Source organism: Amphiura filiformis, chromosome 8 (genome assembly GCF_039555335.1).
Source record: "Amphiura filiformis chromosome 8, Afil_fr2py, whole genome shotgun sequence".
Classification (NCBI taxonomy): Eukaryota; Metazoa; Echinodermata; class Ophiuroidea; order Amphilepidida; family Amphiuridae; genus Amphiura; species Amphiura filiformis.
The window spans coordinates 32,520,676-32,548,415 of record NC_092635.1 but is presented as its reverse complement, the minus strand read 5'-3'; the positions used below and the strand labels follow the sequence as shown (position 1 = coordinate 32,548,415).

Below are 27,740 nucleotides of genomic sequence, written 5' to 3'. Positions count from 1 at the left end.
CTATTCACAATTATAATACCAGAAAGAAAGAAAATTATCGTACTGATATCCATAAAATGACTGATGTTCTAACACTTGGTCCTAGGCTATGGAATAGTTTGCCAAGTGAAATTAAAGAAGCTAAACGGGTATATGAATTCAAAAATAGCATTATAAGGTATTTAAAATCTAATTAATACCTCTCATAATCTCATAATTTCTTGTTTTTGCCGACTCTGTATACAATTCACCATAATGTATTACCACACAAACACTGCTAATTATTTGTTTGCTTTAATTTGTATTTTTATAACTTAAGATGGGTTCTTTGTATGTTTTTATGTTTTTGTGTATAATTAATGTTTTGATTATTTAATGTACAATTATAATTATATGTTATAAGGTGGTACATCGTTTTCAGGCCTCTTGGCCTTGTGATGTACCTGCCTTCATCAATACTTGTCAATGTGCAATAATTTAATTTACCTCTGTTGTTATATTGTATGCTTTATGAGATTGATGAAAAATAAAGATTGATTGATTGATTGATTGATTGATATACCCTTTATATAACCCGACATTTAAACGTTTTCTGACACCCTTTTATAACCTTTTGCGAATTATGTCGAAAACGTTTTGTGTTTGCTGGGTATCTACTGCTGATATAGGGTATTGATGAAGTACCTATCTGTTGCTGATATTAGGGTATTGATAAAGTATATCTACTGCTGATATTAGGGTATTGATGAAGTAGCTATCTACTGATGATATTAGGGTATTGATGAAGTACCTATCTACTGCTGATATTAGGGTATTGGTGAAGTGCCTATCTACTGCTGATATTAGGGTATTGATAAAGTAGCTATCTACTGGAGTATATAGCAAGCGTAAAGGGAGTGAAGTGGGCGTGACCAATCAGAATCCAGATGACATTGTTCTCCATTTGATTTGGGGGTAAAAACATAGACAACTAAACGGGCGACCACTGTCGTCGATTTCGTTTCACATAAATAGAGGGCCAAAACAATTTTGATCGACGGTATCGCATTTTAAGGGGACGCAGCGTCACAATTCAGTCCTAAACAGTCTGGGAATCGAGACTACCAATTAATGCTATGACAAGCTGCAAATAACAATTCAAAAGCCGGCTGAATGAATTATGAACAGTAAAAACATATAGACTAATTCCAATCAGCCGTCTACACTTCGCATGTACTGCATACAGCTTCGTAGTGACGACTGATTATCTTACAGGCCATATCATGACGGACTTCTGAAAACTATTCAATGCGACTTTGGTTGTGCGCCGTAGCGCGACTGATTAGCGGCGCCCGTGTACCGCGTCGCTGTATCGCGCCGCTGTGACAAGATCGCGCTCTGAACTTCTAAAAACAACAAACTCGGTCAAAAGGTCAATTTGGACACAACTGCGCATGCTCTATGCCACAGGAATCCTGTTGCAAAATCCGTCACTTTTTTTCCACGTAGTTTTCTCAGTCGTCAATCCAGACGGTTGACGACTGAGGGCAGCAGTCTAAAAAACATATACATAATTTATAAAATATTGCACAATATCAAAATTACACACTTACATATAAATTACACATGCAAAAAGTATCAAATGTAAACCATGGAAGGTGATAAAGCAAGACATTGAGTCGACCCATGTTGAGAAGGTTGATGGCATCCCTTAACCGGGAACAAAAACAAAGGACAAGAGAACCCCTGGCAGTGATAGCCAGATAGTGACTAAGTCACTTTCAAAGTGGCTAAACCTAAATGGTTCCCACAGAAACAGAGACAAGCAACACAGGGGAACGGGGCAAAGGATGCAATCTGCCTATATTCTCCAACATAAGAAGAGGCTTGATAATAAGCACAACCTGTTGTTAAAAAATATGCCAACTAAAAAACTATTTTGAATTCCAACTAATTGTTCTGAAATGTTTTTTGAGATTGTCCAGAAAATTAAAGATACTAAACAAGAATTGGTCTTTAAGAGATGGAGGAAGTTGATCAAAATAAACTTGTATTTAAAACTATCTGTTCTAGAATGGGAGAACTTAAGAGAGTTACTATGACGAGTATTGATGGAAATATACTCCAAAGGATCAATATCATGTTTGCAGTAAAACACTTCATGATTTGGCAATAAAGGAAATAGCAAGATAATTGTATATATTGCACACAGACATCTACCAAGTTTTTCCAGGCGTACACCATACTCAAGCTCTCCCCTGGGTGCTGGAATACAGGCACGTGCCAGACGTCCCTGTATTTTTTTCCCAAGAATTGTAAGTGTTCACTTTGATGTGGAAGCCAGGCTGGGATCCAATATTCAAGAATTGGACGGCAGAGGGTGGTATATAATTTGACCAAAATAACTGGATCATTACAGCGGACCAGCCGCCTAATAAATCCCAAAAGCCGCGAGGTTCTTGAAGTGACAGATTTAATATGGTCCCCCCATTTCAGATTTGAAGAAATCATAATACCGAGATATTTGTAATTATGAACTACACCCAAGGGTTTGTTAAGTAAGGTGTACTGTAGAGTGGATCTATTAACACCAACTCTTCTGGACAATCTCATCATGATGCAGTCATGTCTACAGTAGAATTTATCTCGACCTTTGCAGGACTTAACCCCATTAAAAGCTATTAAACCAAGATAACACTCATTGAAGCAGCTCAACTGATTAAATCAGATCTTCTCTGGTTGTGCACAAGTGTCTGTTTTCAATGTGCGACATCGCAATAAAGCTGGTATTATAGCTTCAGTTGGTTAACCGATTATAAAGGAAACGAAAGGAAACAATGGTACGTGTACCTTTGTTCACGAAATGAGACAAAGACCTGCTTTTTGTTAACCAGCATTCTTCAAAATGAGCAACATAATGATTGTTGACTTAACACGGTTTGGAAATAATTTCTTCATATTTTTGGTGTTATCTGTCGTTTACATATCCTTCCTAAAACACAAAAGTGCGACCCTCTCCAAACATCTAAATTAGCTAAAAATTTAGGACATGTTACAAAACTATATTTTCTAGAACCTATTTAGAATAGTTTAAATGTAGCTTGTACCGTTTTTTGTGGCATCCTTCAGAAGTGAGCGGTCCGATACCAATATTTTCGGTCAAATCTCCATTCAATTAACACGGGGAGTTGGCTAGCTATGCCTTGCCCTCACTCATATTTTACAAAAGTGCGACCATTTCTGAACATCTAACCTAGCTGTAATTTTAGGTCATGTTAGAGAAATATATTTGCTAGAAGTTTTGGAGAATAAATAAAATATTGGCTGGTTATTTTTCACACAGTGATGTTAACTAGGCAAGTGTCCATTCTCCCAACATACATCATTTGTAGAGGTCACGCGTCAATGGTGAGAGCACTGTGTATTGTGTATAGGAAAACGGACAGTAACTGCAGTATGTAACTTCGCACTTGTCTGGATTTAATGACATTTTGTTAATATTGCACCAGTTAACTATACATGTACTGTCAAGATCATTTTGGACAGTGTTGATGTCATCTTCCGCCTGGGAGTACAGAATGGTCAACTACAGATCAGTCGAATAACGCCTTTTTCAATGAGAAATGAACTTTGTTGCTGCTTGGATGATGTCACGATGATGTTATCATTTATTCCGTATTGAAAAGCGTGTTCCGACGGATCTGCACTCGACCGGCCTCGTACGACAGCAACTTAGCTCACTTCTGGTATTTTTTACCGGCGTGACCTCTGCTGTTACGTAACAAAATAATGGGAAAAAAGCCGGTAAATACGATTTTTTTTAAACATTCAAATATGGAATACGCGAGTCATTTCTCGCTTAATTCCCGTATTGAGCCCATATGAAACATGAGATATGAAACATGAAATAAAGGGTAATGCATGATCCTTTACACGAAAATAATGTGTCCGAGGCAGTAAAAACGTAAATAATGGGTAAGGCGCAGCCGAACCCATTATTTAAACGTTTTTACTGCCGAAATTTTATTGGGTATATTTTTTTATATTACATGTTTGTTTGTTTGTTTGCTTGTTTGTTTATTGTCTTCCCATTCTAGCATTTACGGTGCGATTTACAAATCATTATAGGCCCTTTGCGACACTGCATTATATGCTGTCAAACACACTCGCGCAAAGCCCACTTACGGCCTGTGTCATTTTCTCGGAACGCGCAAACGGCTATCTTCTGAAGATAGCATTGCGGGCGCGGCCTAATAAAACAACAGAAAATATTTCACATATTTCACAAAAACGTCTCTTAGGAAAGTTTGGGTTTGATGTTTTTTGTTTCTTTGTTTGTTTTCCCCCTATCTACTCAAGATAATATTTATTTATAAAATACAAAGAAACTAAGAAAGGTTGAATACATTTTTGTTATCTACTGATGATAGCATTTGGAACCTTATGAAATAATGAAACAAAACAAAACAAAACATAGATTTAGCATGAGACGAGTCAGAAATTTCATTTGGTATATATATATTTGGTAAATATATATATATGTTTGTTTGTTTGTTTGCTTGTCTGTTTGTTATCTACTCAAGATAGCATTTACGGTGCGATTTGCAAAGTCCACTTACGGCCTGCACCATTTTCGCGGAACGCGCAAATGGCTATCTTTTGAAGATAGCATTGCGGGCCTGATAAAACAACAGAAAATATTTCACAAATTTAGAAAACGTCTGTTAGGAAAGTTTGGTTTGATATTTTTTCAATGTATGTTTGTTTTCCGCTATCTCCTCAAGATAGTATTTATATATAAAATACAAAGAAATTCAGAAAGGTTGAAAATATTTTGTTATCTACTGATGATAGCATTTGGAACCTTATGAAATATAAAAGAAATAAAAAATCATAGATTTAGCATGAGACGATCCAGAAATTTCATTTGATATACTTTTTTATGTGTTTGTTTGCTTATTTGTTTGTTATCTACTCATCATTACAAATCATTATATAGGCCCTTTGCGACATGCACCATATGCTGTCAAACACACGCGCGCAAAGCTCACTTACGGCCGGCATCATTTTCTCGGAACGGACCGTGCGGCTATCTTCTGAAGATAACATTGCTGGCCTAATAAAATAACAGAAAATATTTCACAAATTTAGAAAATGTCTGTTTGGAAAGTTTGTTTTCATGTTTTTTGTTCGCTTGTTTTTCCGCTATCTGCTCAATTTAGTATTTATTTATAAAATCCAATGATATTGAGAAAGGTTGAATATATTTTGTTATCTACGGGTGATAGCATTTTGAACCTAATGAAAAAAAATCATATATTTAGCATGAGACGAGTCAGAAATGTTATTTGGTATATTTAAAAAAAAAATTTCACGTTTGTTTGTTTGTTTGTTATCTACTCAAGATAGCATCTTTGTTTATATTTGAAATGCGGAATTAAATAATATATTGTGAAGTCACATCCTGTCTTCTGTCTATTTCACTTCGTGTATGCAGCGAGTTATTCTAATCCCCGTGAAACTTTGAGATCCATTGGCCATGTATCTGGTATGATTTCTAAAACTAAGTAAATGGCTAGTGTGGATTTCGTATAAGTTTAGCTTCATATGTTAGGAAAGTTTCTTTTTGATGTTTTTTGTTTGTTTGTTTGTTTTTCCGCTATCTACTCAAGATAATATTTATTTATAAAATACGAAGAAATTAAGAAAGGTTGAAAATATCTTGTTATCTACTGATGATAGCATTTGGAACCTTATGAAATAATAATTTTAAAAAAATCATAGATTTAGCATGGGACGAGTAAGAAATTATATTGGGTGTATATTTTTTAATATTACATGTTTGTTTGTTTGTTATCTACTCAGGATAGAATTTAAGGTGCGATTTGAAAATCATTACAGGCCCTTTGCGACACTGCATTATATGCCGTCAAACACACGCGCGCCAAGCCCACTTACGGCCTGCATCATTTTCTCGGAACGTGCAAACGGCTATCTTCTGAAGACAGCATTGCGGGCGGGCCTCATAAAACAGCACAGAAATTATTTCACAAATTTAGAAAACGTTTGTTAGGAAAGTTTGTTTTTATATTTTTGTTTGTTTGTTTGTTTGTTTGTTTTTCCGTTATCTATTAAATCAAGATAATATTTATTTAGGGAGTGTTCATAAATACTTTGGTGGGGGTTGGAAAAGTTGGAACCTCGGACGTCAAAAATTTTTGATCCCCCCTAAAAAAGGGTGGATTTTTTATATCCCCCTTTTTTTGGTCTAAAATTTTTTTGATCCCCCTTTTTATAATTAACAGTGGCATAGATTTCTTTTTGCCATAGGGGTTGGAGAAAATTTCCAGTGAATCCAGCACCGTTTGCTGACAAAAGAAGTTTATGGTACAAAAGATTTTACCATATTGAAGCTAAACTGGTGAAATATAGTACAAAACTGGAATTAATTTGCACTAAGCGCCAAAAATTGGCACTTTTTATTTTAAAATGACCAAATATATGGGGTCAATTTTGGTTAGAAACCCATATACAGGCGTCAACATTGGGTGGGATGATTGTATGGACCATCCCCCTAACAATATATTGGGGATCACCGGGATCTACCCCTATGGTAAAAATTAGCTAAAAATTACAGTTTGGAGTTATTGGGAGTCATAGTGTTACACCCAAATTGTAAAGTGCGCACATTTTGTTGATTTGTAGCTCCATTTAATACTTAACATTCATGCGCACGGGGCGTGCAAAAATTTTGGAATGTACATGCCTTCTCGTACATTTTACCCCGGAATTTTACCCTCAAATTTGTTTGATCCCCCCTATTAAGGACTGAATTTTTTTTCTCCCCCCTTTTTAGGACCCACATTTTTTTGATCCCCCAATATTTTCCAACCCCCCACCAAAGTATTTATGAACACTCCCTTATAAAATATGAAGAAATTAAGAAAGGTTGAACATATTTTGGTACCTACTGATGATAGCATTTGGAACCTTGTGAAATAATTAAGAAAAAAAATCATAGATTTAGCATAAGACGAGTCAGAAATTTCATTTGGTATAGTTATTTATATTACATGTTTGTTTGCTTGCTTGTTTGTTATCTACTCAAGATAGCATTTACAGTGCGATTTGCAAATCATTATAGGGCGTTTGCAACATGCATCATATGTTTAAATTGTCCTATATCATGTGATGCCAAAAATTGTGTATATTTAAACGCTTTCTTACTGTTTTTTCTGCAAAATTTTAGGAGTGCCCAAAAGGTGCAAAAAATGACTTTTTGACTCAATATTATCTCATTAATCAAAGCATGCCCTGTTAGGGGATGTACAAGGTGAAACTGAATCAAACAAATGTATTCTTAACAGGTAGTTGGCTTTAGTTCACTTCTTTATTGTCGATTTGTATTCTTGTCAAAATTTGTATTTCAAATGACATTTAATATGAAAAAGTCTTGAAAATTGACAATAGTACTAACATTTAAATATCTCATTTGTTAAGACCAATTAAATTGGTGAAAATCACTGGACACTGTCCTTATTGAGTAGCATTTGTGCAATAAAATAAATCATAAACAAGATTTATGCAAGTGGGTATAACAGAGAGAAAATTACATTTAAACAAATTAACTGTTTTCATGAATTTATTTGATTAACTTGGCAACATGCTCTGTGTACAAAGTCTTTTTTTCCAATAACAAAAAACTAGTCAAAAACGCTCTTGAAAAAAAAAATGGGCAGGAGAGATTTTTTCACCCATTTACACATCCTGTATCATCTGTCAAACTGTGCATGACATCATAGCCGTTAAACCACCTTAAGAAGACAGGTAAATTTAACAGTATTTAAGTATGTTCAGATCTAATATACAAGTGACACAGTCTGATCCAACAGGCAATAATAGTGGCAATAGTAGTATGACATTGAGATACAGGAAAGCAAAGTGACAAGAAGCATTAAAATAAAAAAGTTTGCATGCTACCCAATTCATGCTAGGGATTTGATAATTTAAGGTGGTACTACAACCCTGATAAATTTTGCATTTTCTCAAAAAATAACCACACACTGGTAACATAAGTTATGTATATTATAGGGGCAAGGAATCCAATTACTTCACTGAAAGACAAGTGGTTCATTTTATAATTATGTTAGGAAATGAGGTACATTCTAGCTATACCTCTTTTCTTATCATAAATAACGTAACATGTATTGAGTCACTGAAATTCCAGTGTAGAAACTGGATTCTTTGCGCATAAACTTTTATTACCATTGTGTTTTTAGTTCTTGAGAAAAATGCAAAAATAGTCACAAATTTATCACGGGGTGTAGTACCACCTTAATGCAACTCAATTAAAAAAAAATACCTCCATTGGCCTGTTTTGCAGGGGTTGAGTTTTGAAAATAACAGGCATGCTACAAATCAAATTTCTAGAAATGTTAAGGCAGGCTGTCAGGTGTGCTATTAAATTGCACTCTGTAAGAAGTTTAGGAATTGAGGTATGCTATATAATAAATCACACTCGGACAGGCGATTAAAGGCATGCGATGGTGTGTGATTGCATCGCACGCCTTAAAACTCTGCTGGTTGGATGATATTTTCTTATTTTGCTATTCCAATTGATATTCATATACCCCCTATGGAAGACATGACCCTTAATCCCCACACATGGGGGTGTAGATATCAAATGGAGTCACCCTGGGGAGGCACTCGCATATGAAGGTGACGTACCTGTGCCCACCTATCGGTGTAGAAATGTTCAGAAAAAGGGGGTCATTCGGTATTGGCAATGTCAAAAATGGGGTGATTTTGTATGGGAGCACCCAAAATTTCATATCATTGACAATCAAAAATAGCTTTTTACCTAATTTTGGGAGAGTCATCCATTCAGGTAACCCTATTTGAAATTCACACTCCCTGTGTAGAAGATTAAGGACATGCCTTCCATAGGGAGTGTAGGAATTTCAACTAGAATAACCCATTAAGAGGCCTTAAAAGATGTTACACTGCCCTTAAAGCACCAAAGTCATGGTCGGTTGGTTGTTTCTATCTTTAGGCCTACTTTTCTTTTTCCTGTTCTTTTTTAAAGCAATAATGTGTGATTTGTATAAAGAATAGATTCCTATTTAAATGTTTGTTTTCACTGATCACATTATCCCCTTTTAATTTCGAGCCAAACAAATGAGGTATAACAAAGAAAATTGAGATTTCATTCCAGCACCTACAATGCGTGTACTATACGCTCGCTGATCATATTATATGTAATACTGCATGGAGCATCACGCTCGACGTGTGCACCCATAAGCTGACATCCCCGGGACATGTTATCCCATATTAGCAAGCATTTGATCAGTGAACTCTGAATAAAACCGGGTCTCCCCGGTTTTAATATAAAAAGTTAAATTTTACTGTTATTAAAGCACTTCAGGCTTAGTCTTTTACGTGGTATTTTAGTACACTACTGGGCATTATAATTATGCAAAAAGTAGAAATCTGAGTAAAATTGAGGGCATCGCTGTGAAGCAAATCACACATTATGGCTTTAATATCTTACCAGAAACAATATTTAAATATGAAAGTTCACCATAAAACATGACAGTAAACAATGTTTTTTTTAATGCTTTGCCACAGATGATATCAAGTTAAGATATGATGGTAAACAAATCAAGATTTAATTTTTGTTGTTGAATATTTCAGACTTATATGGTAAGAATTACAAACAGACAAATTTTATACCAAATATATAAACATTCAAATATGAAAAAAAATGTGGTGACCCTAGATTTTCAGATCAGTCGGAAAAGGGAAATTCAACTTATTTATTATGCCTAATTCAAGCATGAAAACTGGTCTTGAAAAAAACTCCACTGAAAACCATGTTTTCTTACCATTTTCTGTGAATTTGATTCAGAAATAGGCTGAAAAACACTGAAAATAATAACAAAAAAAAGTCGAAATCAGCTAAAATGCTGACAATTTTCATGCACGCTAATTACAATGCATTATTCGGTCATAAAGGGCTCCGTTATTTACAAAGATTCTAAATTAAATTTATTTACAATATTACAGGAAATTCTCAAAGCACACACTCATAACTGCTAACAAGTACAGAATTTAGGTATTGTTTCACTTACATTAACAAAATGAGAGGGTGTCCCATTAAAAATCAAAACTTTCATTTTTTTTAGGATTGCCCTAATATGATATTGATAGACATACCCTTAGGCCAAAAAAATTGTTTGCTTGTCCTCCACCGACCTTAATGTGGAAAATCTGGAAAAAAGTTGTTCTTTTGTTTTACTGTACAAATGAATACTGACCCTAATTTTGGAAATTCCAGAATTTTTTTTTCTTTCAACATTTTTGACATCCTGAAAAACTTTTTGTACAGTTTCTACACACTTCTAAACTGTTTTAAAAACATGAATGAAGTGGTATACAGAGAGAAATATCCCAATTCACAACTATTTTGGGCTATTTATTAGGCTAATTAAAGGCATACAGTCATGTTTTGGCTATGACCTTTAAAAAATATATTTAAAAAAAATCCCGACCGACCGACCCAATTCTGAAAAAGTTGTGGAGGACAAGCAAACAATCTTTTTTTTCTTTCATTATTTATAAAGTTGGGTTATTCCAGTTACAATCCAGCCCTGTGAAAGACATGACCTATACAGTAAGCCAAAGAATTAAGGTACCAGTTATGTTCACCCCTGTATATCCTAAATAAAGACAAACAAAGATTAAAACAAGCAGTCAATACATGTACTCTTTAGCTCTGATTTAAGACCTTATTTGTTGAAATTGGTTGAGAATTAAAAAGCGGTGATCGAAAAACCTAATGAAGAAACAAAATCAAAATTGCACTTTTGTGTTCTAATCAATGAAAGCACGACGCTAGTTTTAACGTGCTAATCAATGGAAGCGCAGCGCTAGTTCTCTCGTTCACGAACACTTTGTGTACAAATCAATAGGGCATTTAATGCAGCAAAGCAACTTTTACATTGATATCTTCCTTGGGTTTTGGGATCGTTGTGTCTTTATTTCTTGAACAATTTCAACGAAAGAGGTCTTAAATTCAAGCTGAAAGATGCAGCTATCGGCTGCTGGTTCCAATTATGACATATCTGTCTTTGTTTAGGATATACAGGAGGTGAACATAACCGGTACCTTAGTTTTTTGGCTTACTGTATTTACAATAAATACACCGAACTCAAAATACAAAGCAGATGTTAATGTTTGAGATCAAAATCATTCTTTGCAAATTTAAAATTATTTACATCTCAATAACAAACAGGATTTTATCCAAAATGAAATTGTTTCAATGTGATATAATATGTACAATCAAGCTTCATGACAATACACTATATTAACAGTACATACACACACTGAACATGAAAAATTGGATATCAAGGTATGGGTTTACCAAAAATAATAAATAGGGACATGGTCCCACATAGGTCATCTGAAGATATGGGTAAAGAACACCACACATAAACTCTACAACACAAGTGTGATTGCCATACGATTTGAACTATTCATATGGGACCAAATTTTAACCAACTTTTAGGCATGAAACTCAGAGTAACGACTACCTATTCTGGAAGGTCTGTTCTTTGAATTTTTATACGCTCTCCCTTTTGGGATTGAGCACTTTATTCAAAAGATAGTCTAACTTGAGTAAAATGTTGTAAATATATATTTCTATATTTGATAAATTTGTTCTAGTATATGATTTTGGAAATTGTAATTTGTACAAAATTTTCATTGTACAAATTTAATATAAATTTGCTATTGTTTGAATTTATGATTTTGAAAATATTGTGATTATTATAAATGTGAAAATGATATGTGAATAAATTAATTGAATGAATGAATGAATGATTGAATTTCCAGGCCTTAAAATTTCACTTGAGGTTATGACAAAAATATGAGCTTTCACCCCAGGGTTTCACCTGATACCAAAATATATATTTGATAAGTGGGGGACGAGGCTGTTAATTGATCTAAATTCCAGAAAAACACAGCACTATTTTTTTGGAATTAAAAAATATGATCTTGCTTTGCCAAATGAAACAGCTAAATCCTGATTTTTTAGTTAGTTTTTAACTGGCAATAAAAGTTGAATTTTAATATTTTTGTAATTTGAGGGAAAATTGGCTAAAAAGTTGCATGTTTTCTTACAAATGTAGTCAAAAAATTCTAAGACTTGGTACAAGTCTAAGCATTCAAAATCTCAATTGGTTATAAACAAGATTCAAAAATGTGTTTTCCAATAATTAGAATGCATAACCTGAAATTAGACTTTGTACATGTCTTTGGGTTTGATTGTCACAGCATACGAAAAACAACCTATGAATGTGTGTTTTTGGCTCATATTTACAAAAATTGACCAAATATTAATACTCTGCATGCTAGCCATAGGCTTCAACATAAAAAGTCCCAGTTTTGAGGTATTTTCTCAAAATATCAAGAGTTATCTCAAGAACCACTGAACCAATACTATGCTTGTTTGTACTCATTTTGATGCATTTTCCATGCTGATTCCAAATATGGTCATAAAAATGTAGAATTCTAATATTTTTGAATTTTGGAAGAAAATAAACTTGTCGTCTGCAGTCGATACCCGCATGGAGAGAGAGTTAACATTTGACTTTCATTGCCAGTTAGAACTAACTAAGGATTAGGATTTACGTATGTTTCATTCGGCAAAGCAGGATAACATCTATCAATCCAAAAAAATTAGTACTGTATTTTTCTGGAATAGGGAGTAGCGATTACAAAGACAACTAATTACATAAAAATATTAGCATGCAAAAGACAACCTTTGGATGCATGTAGATCTAGTTATGCAACCATCTGAAATCTTTACTCTTACTGTACCTTGGATTGCAACACAAATGACTATTCAAAGAAAAGATGACGATATGCTCCTGGAGCCACACCCGTTGTTTGAAAGCTCCTCAACTCACCAATAAGTCTCTCAAAAGTGGCGTTACTTCCATTGCTATTTCTCCACGCAGTTAAGAATGCAAAAACCTGACCCCATACATTATATTTACTGTTTTCTTTGAAATGATAAAGTTTATTTTTTGTAAAGTTCATATGTACAGCTAAGGCTTCCCACTCCTGGCCGAGATTGCTGGCAAGCGTGCTGAGTGCTTTCTGAGGGACGATTTTGTGTGGATTTCTTGGGATAGTACGCATTGGATCGATGCGTTGTCCTTCATCTGATCCGGTGATCTTGAGACAGATTGGAGGCAAGCCAAACGTATCTGTGAAGTAGAGAGAGAAAATAATGAAAATGATTTAAATTATAGAACTACAGACTCATACGAGTGGTAATAAAAAATAATTATAATTTAAAATTATGCCCCCGTCATACTTCCATGCCGCTTGCTGCTGCGGCAACCGGCAAGACGTATTAACCAATGACAAGCTTCGATTGTGTCTGTTTGTCTGCAATGCGCATGCGTCACGCTGCTCAGCGACAAGCGGCAGGAAAGTACGAAACAAGCATAAGATTTCAACACTCATTGTTTAGTTCGCTTACCGGGAACGCTTACGCGGAACTTCCTTGTCATCAGCTGATGTTGTTTTGTTAGCTCTGGTATATTCTTGGAATCTGATCATGATGCCACACCAGGTAACGTCACCGAAGTTGGAAAATTCCGGTCCCTGGTCTTGCTGGGTTTTATCAGGTTGGAACTAGATCCTGTGTGGGACAACCTGAGCAAGACCAGAGACACTAATTTTCCAAATTCAGTAACATCATCTAATCAGGTTGATCTCTAGCTGTTTCCAAGAAACTATCAGAGCTAACAATATCGCCTGGTGATGAGGAAGTTCTTTGAAAGCGCTCCAGGTAAGTGAAATAAGCAAGTATATATTGAAGTCTTATTTTAAATGATTATACTGATTTAAATTGTTATTCAAATATTATTGGAAGTAGGTATTAGTTGGAAACAGAAAAAGATGTAGATCACAGGTCCTCAACTAAATTCCTTAAAGTGCCACTTTACAATGTAGAGAATTCTAAAGTGCCACTACATGTATTCATGTAATTGGAGGGTTGGACTAACAGGTGGGCTTCATGGGCTCACTTGAACTCCTTGCTCCCTGCCGAACATCTCCCACCTTGCTGGTAGAATACTGGCTGCTGTTATATTTAAGATTTGTAGGCATTATCCCACTCTTTGAGTCACCTTGCCTCCCTTTGCCCCCTCCCAACCAGGGAAGTTATGCAACATCACCCCAAGAGCTGTGGGGAATTTTAATAATAGCGGTGATGTTTTAGGCTCTGAACAGTTGTTTATGCACCTATCAGTTGTTAGACGCACCATGAGACCCAAGGTGTTTCATTGTTGGATCATCTACCAGCAAAATGTTGATGCAGGATTCCGCCGAAGCAGCTATTGACCTTTTGGGTAAATCCCATTTGCCTTTGCAAAGTAGACCGGAGTTGTCATCAATTGATGTCATGCCAATGCCAATGCACACATTGTTACTGCACACTTTACTGCTTTGAAATGGGCTGTAGCGATGTTCACTAAAAGATGTGCACATCAGCGTGTCGTCAAATGTCGACATCTCATGTCTACGCGCAAAGGCTTATGGGATTACCGAAAAGGTCAATTCAATATCTATGTCCATTGGTGTAGCTAGGGGTTGTGGCGCCTGGGGCAAGGATGTATAATGGCGCTCCCCTGCACCCATTTTTGAAACAATTGCGCACAGAGCGCGCGAAAAATTTGCACAAACACCACTTTAATGAAATTTGGTTACAATGAAGTTGAATTTCGGTTGCCTTGCCCCCCTAGTTACGCCACTGTCTATGTCATATGGCAGGTCATTCAGACAGTTTTATAATAAGTCTTTAGACTTTGACCAGGGGTATAATAGTGCATATAAAAGTATGACGTACATCAGACCAATGGTGCATCATAATATGTCAGACAACTGATAGTTGCATTAATTATATGTTTTCAAGTGACTCTTGCTTGCAAACAGGCTTGCAGCTATGGATGTGATGCCCTAATTGCCAAGTACAAAACAGTTTGTTGGTTTGTTATGCACACTGTGTTACCCACTCATTATCATAAATCTGTGATATTTTCCTAGAATGGGTTCACAAGTTTTTAGTTCCCCTAAGGTCCATATGCACAAAACAAGTTAGACAAAGGGATGAAAATTATTATATTACTATAGTTTTCTGGGTTGATAGGATGAACTTTTTGTTCTTTACTCAAAAGCAGTCAGCACACATAAGATTCTAGCAGAAGGTATCAAATCTACATATTTATTATAAACACACAAAGGGATGTGCGCTGGCTGCTCTGGGTAAAGGTTAAAATTTGTTCATCCAATCAAAAACTAAGTATAATAATTTTCATCCCTCTGTGACTTTGTGTATTTAATAAAAATAAAAAAAATATGCAGTTCTGATGCATTCCGCTAGGAATGTGACAAATATCATTCAAATGGTAGTTATCCAATTTACTATTCATTTGAAACCCCTACTCCCTCTAAGAAAGACTTTAGCTAAATCATCCACAGGGGTAGCATGGACTTCAAATTGAATAACCAAATACAAATCTTACCCATAGGTTCAGTCTTCATATCAGTCAAATTTGGGTTGAAATCATTAACACATGGCTTGATGTCCACCACTGGCTGGCAGTTCATTTCTACATCAGTTGGGTGTGTAATGATGCCACGTGTTCTTTGGTTTTCTCTTATTAAGCATGCATCTTCTCTTGGATGAGAGTCACCTGAAGGTCCTGTATGGATAGAGAGCATATTTTTTTTCAGTATAACAGGGTTTGCAAGTTTTTGCCGAAAGTGGAAAAAAACATGGTTTTATTCACAATTTTTGTCCACTTGGCAAAACCAGTTTTTGCCGGCGAAACTGGCAAAAAACTAAAAGAGTGATAAATATTTCACTTTTTTCATCTCAAAGTAACAAATTGAAACAATTACAATGAGTGTAATAATTAGGTCAGATATTGTAAGTTTAAGTAACATAATTAAGAAATTAAAGGCCTTTTAGGACATTTTGAGTGTTAGGAATAGAGTCTGTGTTATGTTTTGGGTTATTGTTAGGTTTAGGTTAGGGCTTAGGTTAATATGTTAAGGTTAGGGTGAAGTTTAGGATTAGGGTTAGCATGAGGATTAGGTTTATAAAGTTATTGGGTTTTTGGACTAATGACCCTTCAGACCTTCGACTTGGTAATTGTTACATTGGCTAAAAATTGCAAAATTATCTTCATACATGATGGCATATACAACTATATACGGTGAGCTGGACTAAACCAATCTTACAAAATATAACACAACAGAAAAATTTAGGCAAAGAAAAAAGATGTTTGCTTGTCCTCATCTACTTTTTCTGGCAATTAAGATCAGTCAGAAGAACTTTTTTGTCTCTTTAGAGCTCTGCAAAAACAACTCAGTAGAAACCTAAACAAATATTTCTGTGGCATTCTAAAATAATGCATGGTCACTATTCTTTTGGCAGCAAAAACTATTTCCCCGTTTTCAAAATTAAGATCTGTCAGATGAGACAAACAAACATCTTTTCATGTGTACGCTTTGCTCACCATTTTGAAGCTGCGAGTAAGATGAGTCTGCTAGCAAAATGTCATCACTCAAATTTTCTAATTCTTTTATTTTCTCATACAAGAAAAGCTGTTGTTCATGTAATACTTTCAAGAAAATATCATATGCATTGTCTCCCCTCCTTGGCAAAAGTTGGATCAGTTTCCTAATCTTGTCATGTCGCACCTTCTCGGCATTGATGCGTTCTTCGTCTTCTGCAGTCAGAACCAATTCTGACACCAAGTGATCTATGATGCTTAACTCGATGTCGGGGACCAAGAAAACTCTTGATTTCCGCAAAATAGCTCTGTGTCTGTCTGTCATTGGCTCCATGTCTGTCTGTGTGATGTGACTGGCAAGCACCGTGTTTTATTGCAGTACAGTTACTGATCCTGATGTGATCTTAACTGTGTGATAAAAACAAAAGACTTGGTTACATAATCATGCACTTCAGATTAAAAATAACTCAAGCACTTACATGCCCACAAGCAAACATTCATTACATACATGTATACTTAAAACATCCACAAACATATTAAGCAGTCACAAAACAAAACACTTGAAACACTCCCAGTCCCAATGCTCAGTCATTACCACTTCTAACAGCATCAACCCCAAGTCCACCCACCCACTTCCACACAAATGGATATTGCACATCAGATTTTGGAAATTCCTTACATTAACAAAAATAATATCCAGCTAACAAATTTACATACTTATAAAAGATATCATTTTGAAAGTTAGGCCTTGCATTATATTTAACTCTAAATGGGACATGGTATCAGAAGCATTAATACATGTTGGCATCCTGGGGGGGAGGCCTAAGAAAAATGTGACATGTGCCATCACACAACACATTTGCCCAGCATTGGTCATTGTTCTTTGCCTGGCAGTAGGCATCCTACTTTAATGCGGACCAGTGCTTTTAAAACTCCCGGCAAATCTAATAAAGAGCAGAAAATGTTACTGAAAAGTGAAGTGGTCATACGCTGTTCTCTGCAGCATTATAACCGATACATTAGTTCCTTGCCTTTGTTTATAAACATTGCTGATTTCCATTCAAAAAGCAGCTTTAGACATAAATATGCCTTTTTACAAAATTGCCTCTAAGAACCACTACATGTTCTTCATTGTAAAACTGTGTATAAATTTAAAGAAGCTTGGGTCAGTGCATCTTGTGGCCAACTTTGATCAAAATCTGAATAAGTTTGTGAGAGAAGAAGCATTTTTTAAAAACATCAAAGAATGTCAAATTTTTAAGCCAAAAATTGCTTCATCTCCAATAGCACAGTGCAATCAACTTTATAGTGTAACAGTTGACTTTAAGTTATGGAGTTTTGCCCCCAATGCATTCTGAGGCCATTCTCTGTTGTGTTCAAGCATATTGAGATTAAGCTGTAACCTTACAGACTGGCATAAATTACAAACAAAATCTGACAGAGAAAGATTTTGGAGGATCACAAGAAATTGCTTCATCTCCAATAGCACAGTGCAATCAACTTTATAGTGTAACAGTTGACTTTAAGTTATGGAGTTTTGCCCCCAATGCATTCTGAGGCCATTCTCTGTTGTGTTCAAGCATATTGAGATTAAGCTGTAACCTTACAGACTGGCATAAATTACAAACAAAATCTGACAGAGAAAGATTTTGGAGGATCACAAGATAAGGTGGTGTACATGTACACCATCTGTACACCATCTTGTAAGGAATATTGGTATAGAGGCCGTCAGCCTTTTCGTGGGATCCGCCATCTTGTGGGTACTGCCGTTCTGCATGTCATGTGCAGGGATGAAAGTGGCCTGAAGTGACTTGGCAGGAAAAGCCTGAATTTGGGCTATAAAGCCTCAAAACGGGCTGAAAATAAATAAAAGTGCGGAAATTTGGAGTAGCAAAAGGCCTGAAATCAGGCAATTGCCTGAAAACTGACATCCCTGCATGTGTTAGACATTACGCCCCCAATTACGCGGAAGTCGCAGCGCGTGATGCACCTCTTCAGTCCTGGCTCCTCAAACGTTCGAAATTTGTAGTTACTACAACTGCTTTTAGGATACGTCTGGTCTTTAGTGGTCTAGTTCATGACTGTGAGGAATAACTTGGGGTACTTTGAATTTTTCATGTGCCCCTCAGAGGATTGGCCACGGCTCAGTCTCAGACTATAGACAAGACAACGCATATTAGGTATGCTAGGTGAATTCAAATTTGCCATCAAACTGCATCATTTTATATATCAAATTAAAGCCCTTGAGTAAAGAAAGTCAAAACTGAAGTTACATCTTGTCAAAGATTGACTTTCATCAAAAAGATTCTGCTAGCAAAATTCCCCAAAACCGCATTTCGGTGGTGTTTAATAGTCTCATGATGATAGCAGCTTTTTTTAATGGAACTGCTATCAAAATCCCTCTAAAATTCCATGTGCGATTGTCTTATCACCATAAAAAGTCATATATTTGGGTCAAGTGAAGTATAGAAAACATATTTATGTAGGTTTCCTTGACCAGCCTGTCCAATCTGTTCTTTTAAATTTCTATGTAAATATATATTGTGTTTGGGCCCCGGTCTAGGCGAATTTGGTTGACTAGAAAATGTGTTAACTAAGGTTTGCCTCTCATACCTACATATACATGTATGAAAAAATGCACTAATGTCATCATGATCATCATAGCAACACCTCACACACCGTCATCATCCCTATATCTTTGTGTCAAAAATTGCCGTGATAGTACGATGAATCCTCACGTTTTTCAAAAGCTACGCATGGTGATTTTGTTCGAGATAGGCCGAGCGACTTAGGCTAAGCATACAATTTGAGATTCCCACAGAGCCTGCCATACTGTTTCTATTCTATGTTTTTACGATTTTCGCATGATCAGTATATGCCTGGCCGTAACCGCCACAATGTGGAGCTGCTACGCGTAGCTTACTTTTCGCTTCGCGGAGCTAAATTGACCAATCATGTTAGATCTTTTCATTACGCGGAGCCAGTGGATGCATCCTCGTCAGAGAGAGAAAACTCTTGCCAAAATTAATGTTTACTATGGGGATTTTAAATGAATCGAATGTAAATAAACCACGACCAGTTGTACAGGATCAATACCATTGTTTGATTAGTGTATAGTCAATGTTATATACCTCATATATAGATTCCTGTCATCTGATTGGTTGAAAGTGCAGTCATTGAATTAACTATGCCCGCAAAATGAACTATGGACCGGTCCATGGAAATGAACTATGGACCGGTCACGTGTGTCACGATCAAACTGCGCGTTTTTCCCAGCGTAAAATGATATTACGCATGCGTTAATGTTTTCACGCGCTATAATTACGCAGAAATCGCAGATTGTAATATGTGTGCCGTTCGCATTGAAACTGTTAATTTCTCTTCCCAAAATCGATACTTTTAACCAAACAGATGACAAGAATCTTAAGATTTGGTATATAAAACAAATATTGACTGCTTTTTATTCGAGGCATGGTTAAAATTATAGGCCCGCGGTGATCTCAAAACCATAACTATAACATAGTCATGGTTTTGAGATCACCTTGGGCCTATAATTTTAACCATGCCCCTCATAGCAGTCAATATTTGTATATTACCTTGCATGCATGTGTCATGTGTGTGGCGTGTTTGTTTGTTTCTTTGTCTACTGTGTCAGGCCAGGATCACTGACACCCACGGTACTGATAATGTCATACTATCACGGTGATCATATTGTTGAATGTTGTTGACTTTAAAATAATCATGATGCAGTCATGTCTACAGTAGAATTCACCACGACCTTTGAAGGACTTAAACCCCATTAAAAGCTATTAAACCAAGATAACACTCATTGAAAACAGCTCAACTATGTTACATCAGATCTTCTCTGGTTAAATACACACTGCACTTGTTTCTGTTTTACCTGTGCAATGAGCAATGAGCTGGTATTATAATTTCAGTTGGGTGAACGATTATAAAGCGAACGCAAGGTAACAATACTGTGTGAGCTTTTGTTTACGAAATGAGACAATAGTCTGCTTATTGTTAACCAGCATTCTTGAAAATGAGAAACATAATGGTTTGCAGACTTAACACGGTTTAGAAATAATTTCTTCATATTTTTTGGTGTTATTTGTCGTTTAAAAACATTATCCTTCCTAAAACACAAAAGTACCAATATTTCCAAACACCTAAATTAGCTAAAAATTTAGGACATGTTACAAAACTATATTTTCTAGAATTTCAGAGAATACTTTAAATATTGGCCAGTTATTTTTTACACAGTGGCGTTAACTAGGCAATGGCCTATACTTCTAACATACACTATTTGTAGAGGTCACGCGTCAATGGTGAGCGCACTGTGTATTGTGTATAGGAAAACGGACAGTAACTACAGTATGTATGGCCTACTACTAGTATATAAAGTAAATACGAACTGGTTTGCTGGTTTGCTGAAGGTCGAATTCCGCAGGCCACGCCGCGCAAGTTGTACAAATCAGCTCCCGGCGATACACTGCAGATCGCAGAATTGTGTGCATGGTTTACCACCACTCTGCCTATATCTATAGTTATGTACAATACTGTATGAGTTTCTTATGAGTGCATGTCCATCTTAATAATAAGTCGGTTCGTACTTTTCATAAACTACTTTTTGAATCATAACTTTTGTGACCGAGGATATCTTGCAACTACGTGAAGCTCGTCTGGCAAATTCTTAATGAATAAATTCGCTTCACGTAATGAGTATGTCGTACTTGATTGGTCAGTTTTACCTCCAAGTAATGAAAAACTCTAACATGATTGGTCAATTTGGCTCCACGGAGCAAAAAGTCAGCTAGGCGTAGCAGCTCCACGTTGTGGCGGTTGCGACCTACCATATCAGTATCCCATATGATATTTCTATTGCAAGAAAATTTTATTTGTTGTCAGGTAAATCACAGGTTTTATTTTAAATACACTAACTGGAAATTAAATACACTAATTAGTAATTAGTGAGGACCGGTATTTTGCTGTGGATATGTTTAACTGCAATTTTGATGTAACGATTTTGAAATCCACAGTTAAAATTGTGATATATTCAACTCTTTGAGAAATTAATTATATAAAGGAATGCATGTAAAATCCAGGTGCTATACAATGTACATTATTGACACACTATCACTCTCTTTATCTCGTCAATAATAGAATATCGATTTCAATCGAATTGAATACATTGCTCCATTTTGAGTTTGTAGTCCACTACTGAGCGACCTAAGCGATCGATTGCTAGCCAATCAGATAGAACTCCTTTTCTTGCGTTCGGTGAAATACCACTCGCCCGAGTATTAAATTTATATTTATCGTATAGGGCGTCGACACTGTGCCTCATTTGCGAATAAGCTGCGTAGCTTTGCTCATGAAGGAGTGACCTACATGTAGTTCTTTTTTTGTTACATTATGATACAAATTCACACTCAAAGCCATTGAATATTACAACATGTATATAACTTATGTACATGGGAATGTATTAAATTTAATTCTTTACTACTTCCGTGGTCCGAGCTGTGCGCCAAGCGTAGACACAGAAGAAATAAACAATCACGCTGATTGGCTGATCAACGCCAACGGACTTGACAAAGCCGGTTGACCCATTGGTCGTCAGCGCGGCGCGTAGTAGGCGATCGCAATTCACCAGCCCGTACCCGGACCACGGATCGAAGTAATAAAAAAATAACTTTACAGTCATTGATGATGATGATGTACAGTTTTAAAGGAGTATTTCGTGATCCTAGCATCCTCTATTTATGTCATTTTTCATTAGATATCCACGAAAAAACCTATTCCCAAAATTTCAGTTGATTCCGATTTTGCGTTCATGAGTTATGCATGAATATGTGTATTACACTGCTCCATAGACAATCATAATGCGTTGTAACATGGTAATTTCGTTCTGGTGCACCAGAAGCGAAATTCAAACCTCACGATATCTTTGCTAAGCGAATTAATCTGCAAGAAATATTTTGTACATAAACATTATGTAGCCAGAGGTTTCCAGTACAAGCGAATCAAGCCTGCCGATACGTCTACTGTTATTACAATACTACTCATGAATATTAATACAACACACTCACTTCCTGTTAGCAATCGATTGAATGTTTTCTGCATGTCGATGACGTATGGGCAGCAGCATGCTCTCACACACGGCACACATACAAATAAAATTGAGATATTTTTATTTTGTATTTATTAATTTATTTATTTTAATAAATTTAGACATTTTCTGCATTTATTATTTATTTATACTTATTATCAATTTTAATGTTTATTTTTATTTCTTTATACTAGGCCTATATAACTCGTTTACAGTGTTGGAATTAGTGCAAATTTTTTGCGTAGCAAAAAATGCTATGCAAAATTTTTTTGTGTAGCATTTCCACAATTTTGTGTAGCATTTTTAGAAAGCAAAATCAGGGGTTACCGCTAGGTCAAAAATGCAAAAATGGGGGGGACTATTCATAATTGTCGAGCAAATTCAATCTATTTGTGTGCTACCATAAAATTTTATTTTTGGGTGGAGCGGGTTGATTATATTTCCTTTCCTTTCCTTTTTCTTTTCTCTTTTCTTTGTCTTTTCTCTTTTTTCTTTTCTTTTTTCTTTTCTCTTTTTTTCTTTTTCTTTTCTTTTTTTTTTTTTTCTTTTTTTTCTTTTTTTTTTTTTTTAATTAAAAAAAAAAAAATTCAATCAAATTGCCTGGTATTTACCGCCTGCACCCACTGGCCCATGATAATTACATACTGCCCTCTATGCCAGGCAAAACAAACATGGCGACCGCCGGGATTTCCCCATCTCACGGCCTTGTTTCTTGTTAAAATTTCACTTTACAAAGCACTATTACTGTGCATTATATTAAATATTGAAGTAAATTAGGCCATAATTTGGCATTTTAGGGGTTCAGTTGCTTCGAAAATGATGTGCATTATAATGCAATTTGAACCTAGAAAATTACTTGACAACATCATGACATTTCGGGGTTTTTTTGTGTAGCATTTTTAGCGATACAGTATACAAATTGAATAGCAATACTACAGAAATGAGTCGCAAAATGCGATGCGATACATACTAATTCCAACACTGCTCGTTTATTTATTTTTAATGTTTTATTTAATTTATTTCTTTTATTTATTTATTTAAAAAAAATCATAGGCCAAGGCTTAAGTGAAATCATGTTGGTTAATATTCATAAACTAAAATTACTCATTTTAGGCCCTATTTATTTATTTATTTATTTAATGTTTATTTATTATATTGCAGTTTATTAACTTTTATTATATTGCAGTTTATTTTATTCTATTCTTTAGTTTAGTTTAGTTTTGTTTTATTCCTTTTATTCTATTCTATTTTATTCTATTTTTTTTCAATTTAGTTTACTTTTAAAATTAAATAATTAAGTATTATTTCAATATTCTTTTTTCAAACTTTTAATTTACTATTTCATTTTATTTCAAACTTAGTAGTAACTTGTTACTTGATCACAGTGTGTGGGGGTGAGTGTATGTGAATGTTAGTCAATAACCATTCAACTCTCTCAAGTGCAAAGTGATGTTGTGGTGAGAAAAGCCAGGTCATTGTTATTAATATTCATGAGAAGTGTTATAATAACAATAGGCGTATCGGCAAGCTTGATTAAGCTTGTTTTCCAGTGATATAAAAATCTCACTTTTTTGAGAAAAGTGGGGGATGAGCTGTGGATCACGAAATGCCCTTTTAACTTAAAAGACTTAAAAGGGCATTTCGTGATCCACAGCCTCATCCCCCCACTTTTCTCAAAAAAAGTTGAGATTTTTATATCACTGGAAACCTCTGGCTACATAATGTTTATGTACAAAATATTTCTTGCAGATTAATTTGTTTAGCAAAGATATCGTGAAATTTGAATTTCGTTCTGGTGCACCAGAATGAAATTACAACGTATTGTCTATGGAGCAGTGTAATACACATAATCATGCATAACTCATAAGCATAATATCGGCATCTACTGAAATTTTGGGAATATGCTTTTTTCGTGGATATGTACTGAAAAATGTCATAAAAAGAGGATGCTAGGATCACGAAATACTCCTTTAAGTAAGCTTAAAACTAAAAAGCCCAAAAATACCTGGGGTTAATTCCAATGCTTATAATTACACCTTAAGTTTATTTAAACTACCTTTCTTACATTTAAGGTGATTACAGTCCATGACAAAGACGTCAAAACGTCAAATTTGGGCGCGGATTAATGGATTATTGCAACCACACATGAATGCACAAAATCGTCGCCGCTGGGATTTTCCCAGGATCATTGACTTCCGGTTTGAGTTCACTTCCGGGTTGTGTGATGATAAACAATCCCTGCATGAAGTATATCCCGGTATAAAGCTTAGGGGTGGTGCAATAATTATGTGTACCCCCGGGGTGGTGAATTATAGGGGGGGGGGGCAAAGATTTGTTGGCAGGCCAAAAGGGGGGAGGCAAGCATATTTTGGCAGGTCGAAAGGGGGGTCAAGCAATTTTTGGCAGGTTGAAAGGGGGGGGGGGGCGATTTTTGGCACAGATATTTTGGGCACCGTTTCTACATTACGCCCTAAAAAGTGTAGGAAAACGTTCAAATATGCAACATTTTCGCTGCGCTCGCATTTACGGGCTGTGCAATAATTATGAGCCTCCGGGGAGGGGGTAAAATTTTCAAGCGGCTCGCCAAAATCGCTTGCCCCCCTCTCAGCCCATAAAAAATCTTTCCCCCCCCTTTGAACATGCCAAATTTTTGGGATCCCAATTTGCAAATCTTAAATGGTCTAGATGTATGTTATGTGGCAGCGAGCAGGAAAATGTGCGTTCCGTACTGTTTTCCTAAGTCTTTTAGAGCGTTTAATTAAAAAGCGCCCATGAATGTGTGCCAAAATTGCTTGCCCCCTTGACTTGCCAAAAATTGGTTGCCCCCCCCCCTTGCGGCTCGCCAAAAATTTCTTGGCCCCCTCAATTTTACCCTCCCCCAGGGCTCATAATTATTGCACAGCCCCTAAGCTATTATATGATAAGACAATTTAAGGTTTTAAATCAGGTTAAAATCTTGCATGTGTAAGGGGGGGAAAGATTTTTGGCATGTCAAAAGGGGGGGGCAATGGTTTTTTGGCACATCAAAGGGGGGGCAAAGATTTTTTTTTTGGCACGGGGGGGGGGCAAGCAATTTTTGGCAGACCATTTTGAGAATTCACCACCCCGGGGGTACACATAATTATTGCACCACCCCTTACATGTATATCAGGGAAATTTGAGGATTTTTGGCCCACCCACATATAATATCCACACAACACAAAAAGAAAGTCCTCACTTATGTAACCAGTCTTCAAAAAACCCAGCTCAATCATGTTAGGGAGTGTTCATAAATACTTTGGTGGGGGGGAGGGGGTTGGAAAAGTTGGAACCTCGGACGTCAAAATTTTTTGATCCTCCCGAAAAAAGGGTGGATTTTTTTATCCCCCCTTTTTATGGTTTTATCCCCCTTCATGTCCTAAAAAAGAAACCAATATAGGCCTACATCCATTAACAGTGGCATAGATTTCTTTTTGACATTGGGGTTGGAGAATCCAGCACCTTTTGCCGACAAAATAGGTTTATGGTACAAATGCAAAAAATTTGCCATATTGAAGCTAAACTGGTGAAATATATAGTACAAAACTGGAATTAATTAATTTTGGAATGTACATGCCTTCTCGTACATTTTAACCGGAATTTTACCCTCTAGCGGCGCTACAAGGGGGGCATTTGCCCCCCCAAATGATTCTTGCCCCCTCACTTTTGAGGCAAAACCCCCCAAATCACGTAAATTTCCACTTTTTGCGGCAATTTTGGGCAAAACCTGAAATACACTTTGCCCCCGAAAAAAAATTCAGGCGCCGCCACTGGTTGTCATTTCAGGTTTTGTCATGGTTACGCTCTGCAATTTGCCTCTGCAGTTCTGCATGCTCCTTTTAATTTGCAACATTTAATAATGCTCCATATTTCATATATTGGGATCAATATATGTCAATTTAAAGCTTTTGGTAGCACATGTGGTATAACCAAATCGGAATACATGCAGGTGGAGATTTACAACTGGTTGCATACATTTTTTGTAAGTGAGGACTTTCTATTTGTGTTGTGTTTATCTCTTATAACTGGAGCCCGAACTAAAGAGCAGTTTCAGTACCAGTCAAAACAAAATCACCAAAATTCACAACTTATTGGATATGTAAAATGAAAAATATTTTATTATTTACAATTATATATGATAGTACAACTGTTTTTTAACATAATTAGATTATGCAAATACAAAACACAATAATTTTTAGAATCAATGATTGAAGATAATTTATTCTATTCTAGCATCAGTGACACTTCATTCATTTCCCTGCCCCTTTGGATGCATTGTAATATGCTGGCGAAGTTACGTAATAATCGGATTAAAGGAGTATTTCGTGATCCTAGCATCCTCTATTTATGTCATTTTTCATTAGATATCCACGAAAAAAACCTATTCCCAAAATTTCAGTGGATTCCGATTTTGCGTTCGCGAGTTATGCATGATTATGTATTACACTGCTCCATAGACAATGCGTTGTAATTTCCTTCTGGTGCACCAGAACGAAATTAAAATTTCACGATATCTTTGCTAAACGAATTAATCTGCAAGAAATATTTTGTACATAAACATTATGTAGGAAGAGGTTTCCAGTGATATAAAAATCTCAACTTTTTTTGAGAAAAGTGGGGGGATGAGGCTGTGGATCACGAATTGCTATGGTAGTTAAAACTACCATAGCAATTGGTGAAAACAATTTTTGAATATACCGCCCTGCACTGATACGTTCACACGGTACCTCTGCATTGAACCATATCATGCTGATCACTTGCACCTGTAAGATTAGTATCTTTGAAAAGACCACTATTATATTCAATCTATGATTGCAGACATACACAGGTGATGAGTGTAACCTGCTTGTAGTGCAGCCCGATATGTTCAAAATTGTTTTCACCTATTGCTATGGTAGTCAATCCGATTTATTATGTAACTTCGCCATCGTATAGGTATCAATATACCAGGGCTATAATAGTGCCAGTTTGCATGCCCCTCCAGTGAACATAGACCTAATCCATATGCACAAGGTGTCACTAGATTCGGAACAGATTTACATTTTCATTACTTATACAATAAT

The 27,740-nt window shown here is 35.9% G+C and overlaps 1 protein-coding gene across 1 annotated transcript; it reads right to left on the bottom strand.

Moving 5' to 3' along the window:
* Positions 1 to 8,213: 8,213 nt before the first annotated feature.
* LOC140158963 (death domain-containing protein CRADD-like) lies at positions 8,214 to 24,831 on the bottom strand. The gene is made up of 4 exons (XM_072182262.1): positions 24,725 to 24,831; positions 16,554 to 16,958; positions 15,555 to 15,734; positions 8,214 to 13,229 (listed from the first exon to the last, which is right to left on the bottom strand). The coding sequence occupies exons 2-4, from the start codon at positions 16,882 to 16,884 to the stop codon at positions 12,859 to 12,861; spliced, it is 882 nt and encodes a 293-aa protein (XP_072038363.1). The 5' UTR covers positions 16,885 to 16,958; positions 24,725 to 24,831; the 3' UTR covers positions 8,214 to 12,858.
* Between the last annotated feature and the right edge of the window lie 2,909 nt (positions 24,832 to 27,740).

Excerpts from the sequence above, each read along its gene's own strand:
- LOC140158963 (XM_072182262.1), bottom strand. The coding sequence starts at position 16,884 with ATGGAGCCAATGACAGACAGACACAGAGCTATTTTGCGGAAATCAAGA. Across the intron at positions 15,735-16,553 it reads TTACTCGCAGCTTCAAAATG|GACCTTCAGGTGACTCTCAT; the intron begins GTGAGCAAAGCG and ends CTATCCATACAG. Across the intron at positions 13,230-15,554 it reads TATGAAGACTGAACCTATGG|ATACGTTTGGCTTGCCTCCA; the intron begins GTAAGATTTGTA and ends TCTACTTCACAG.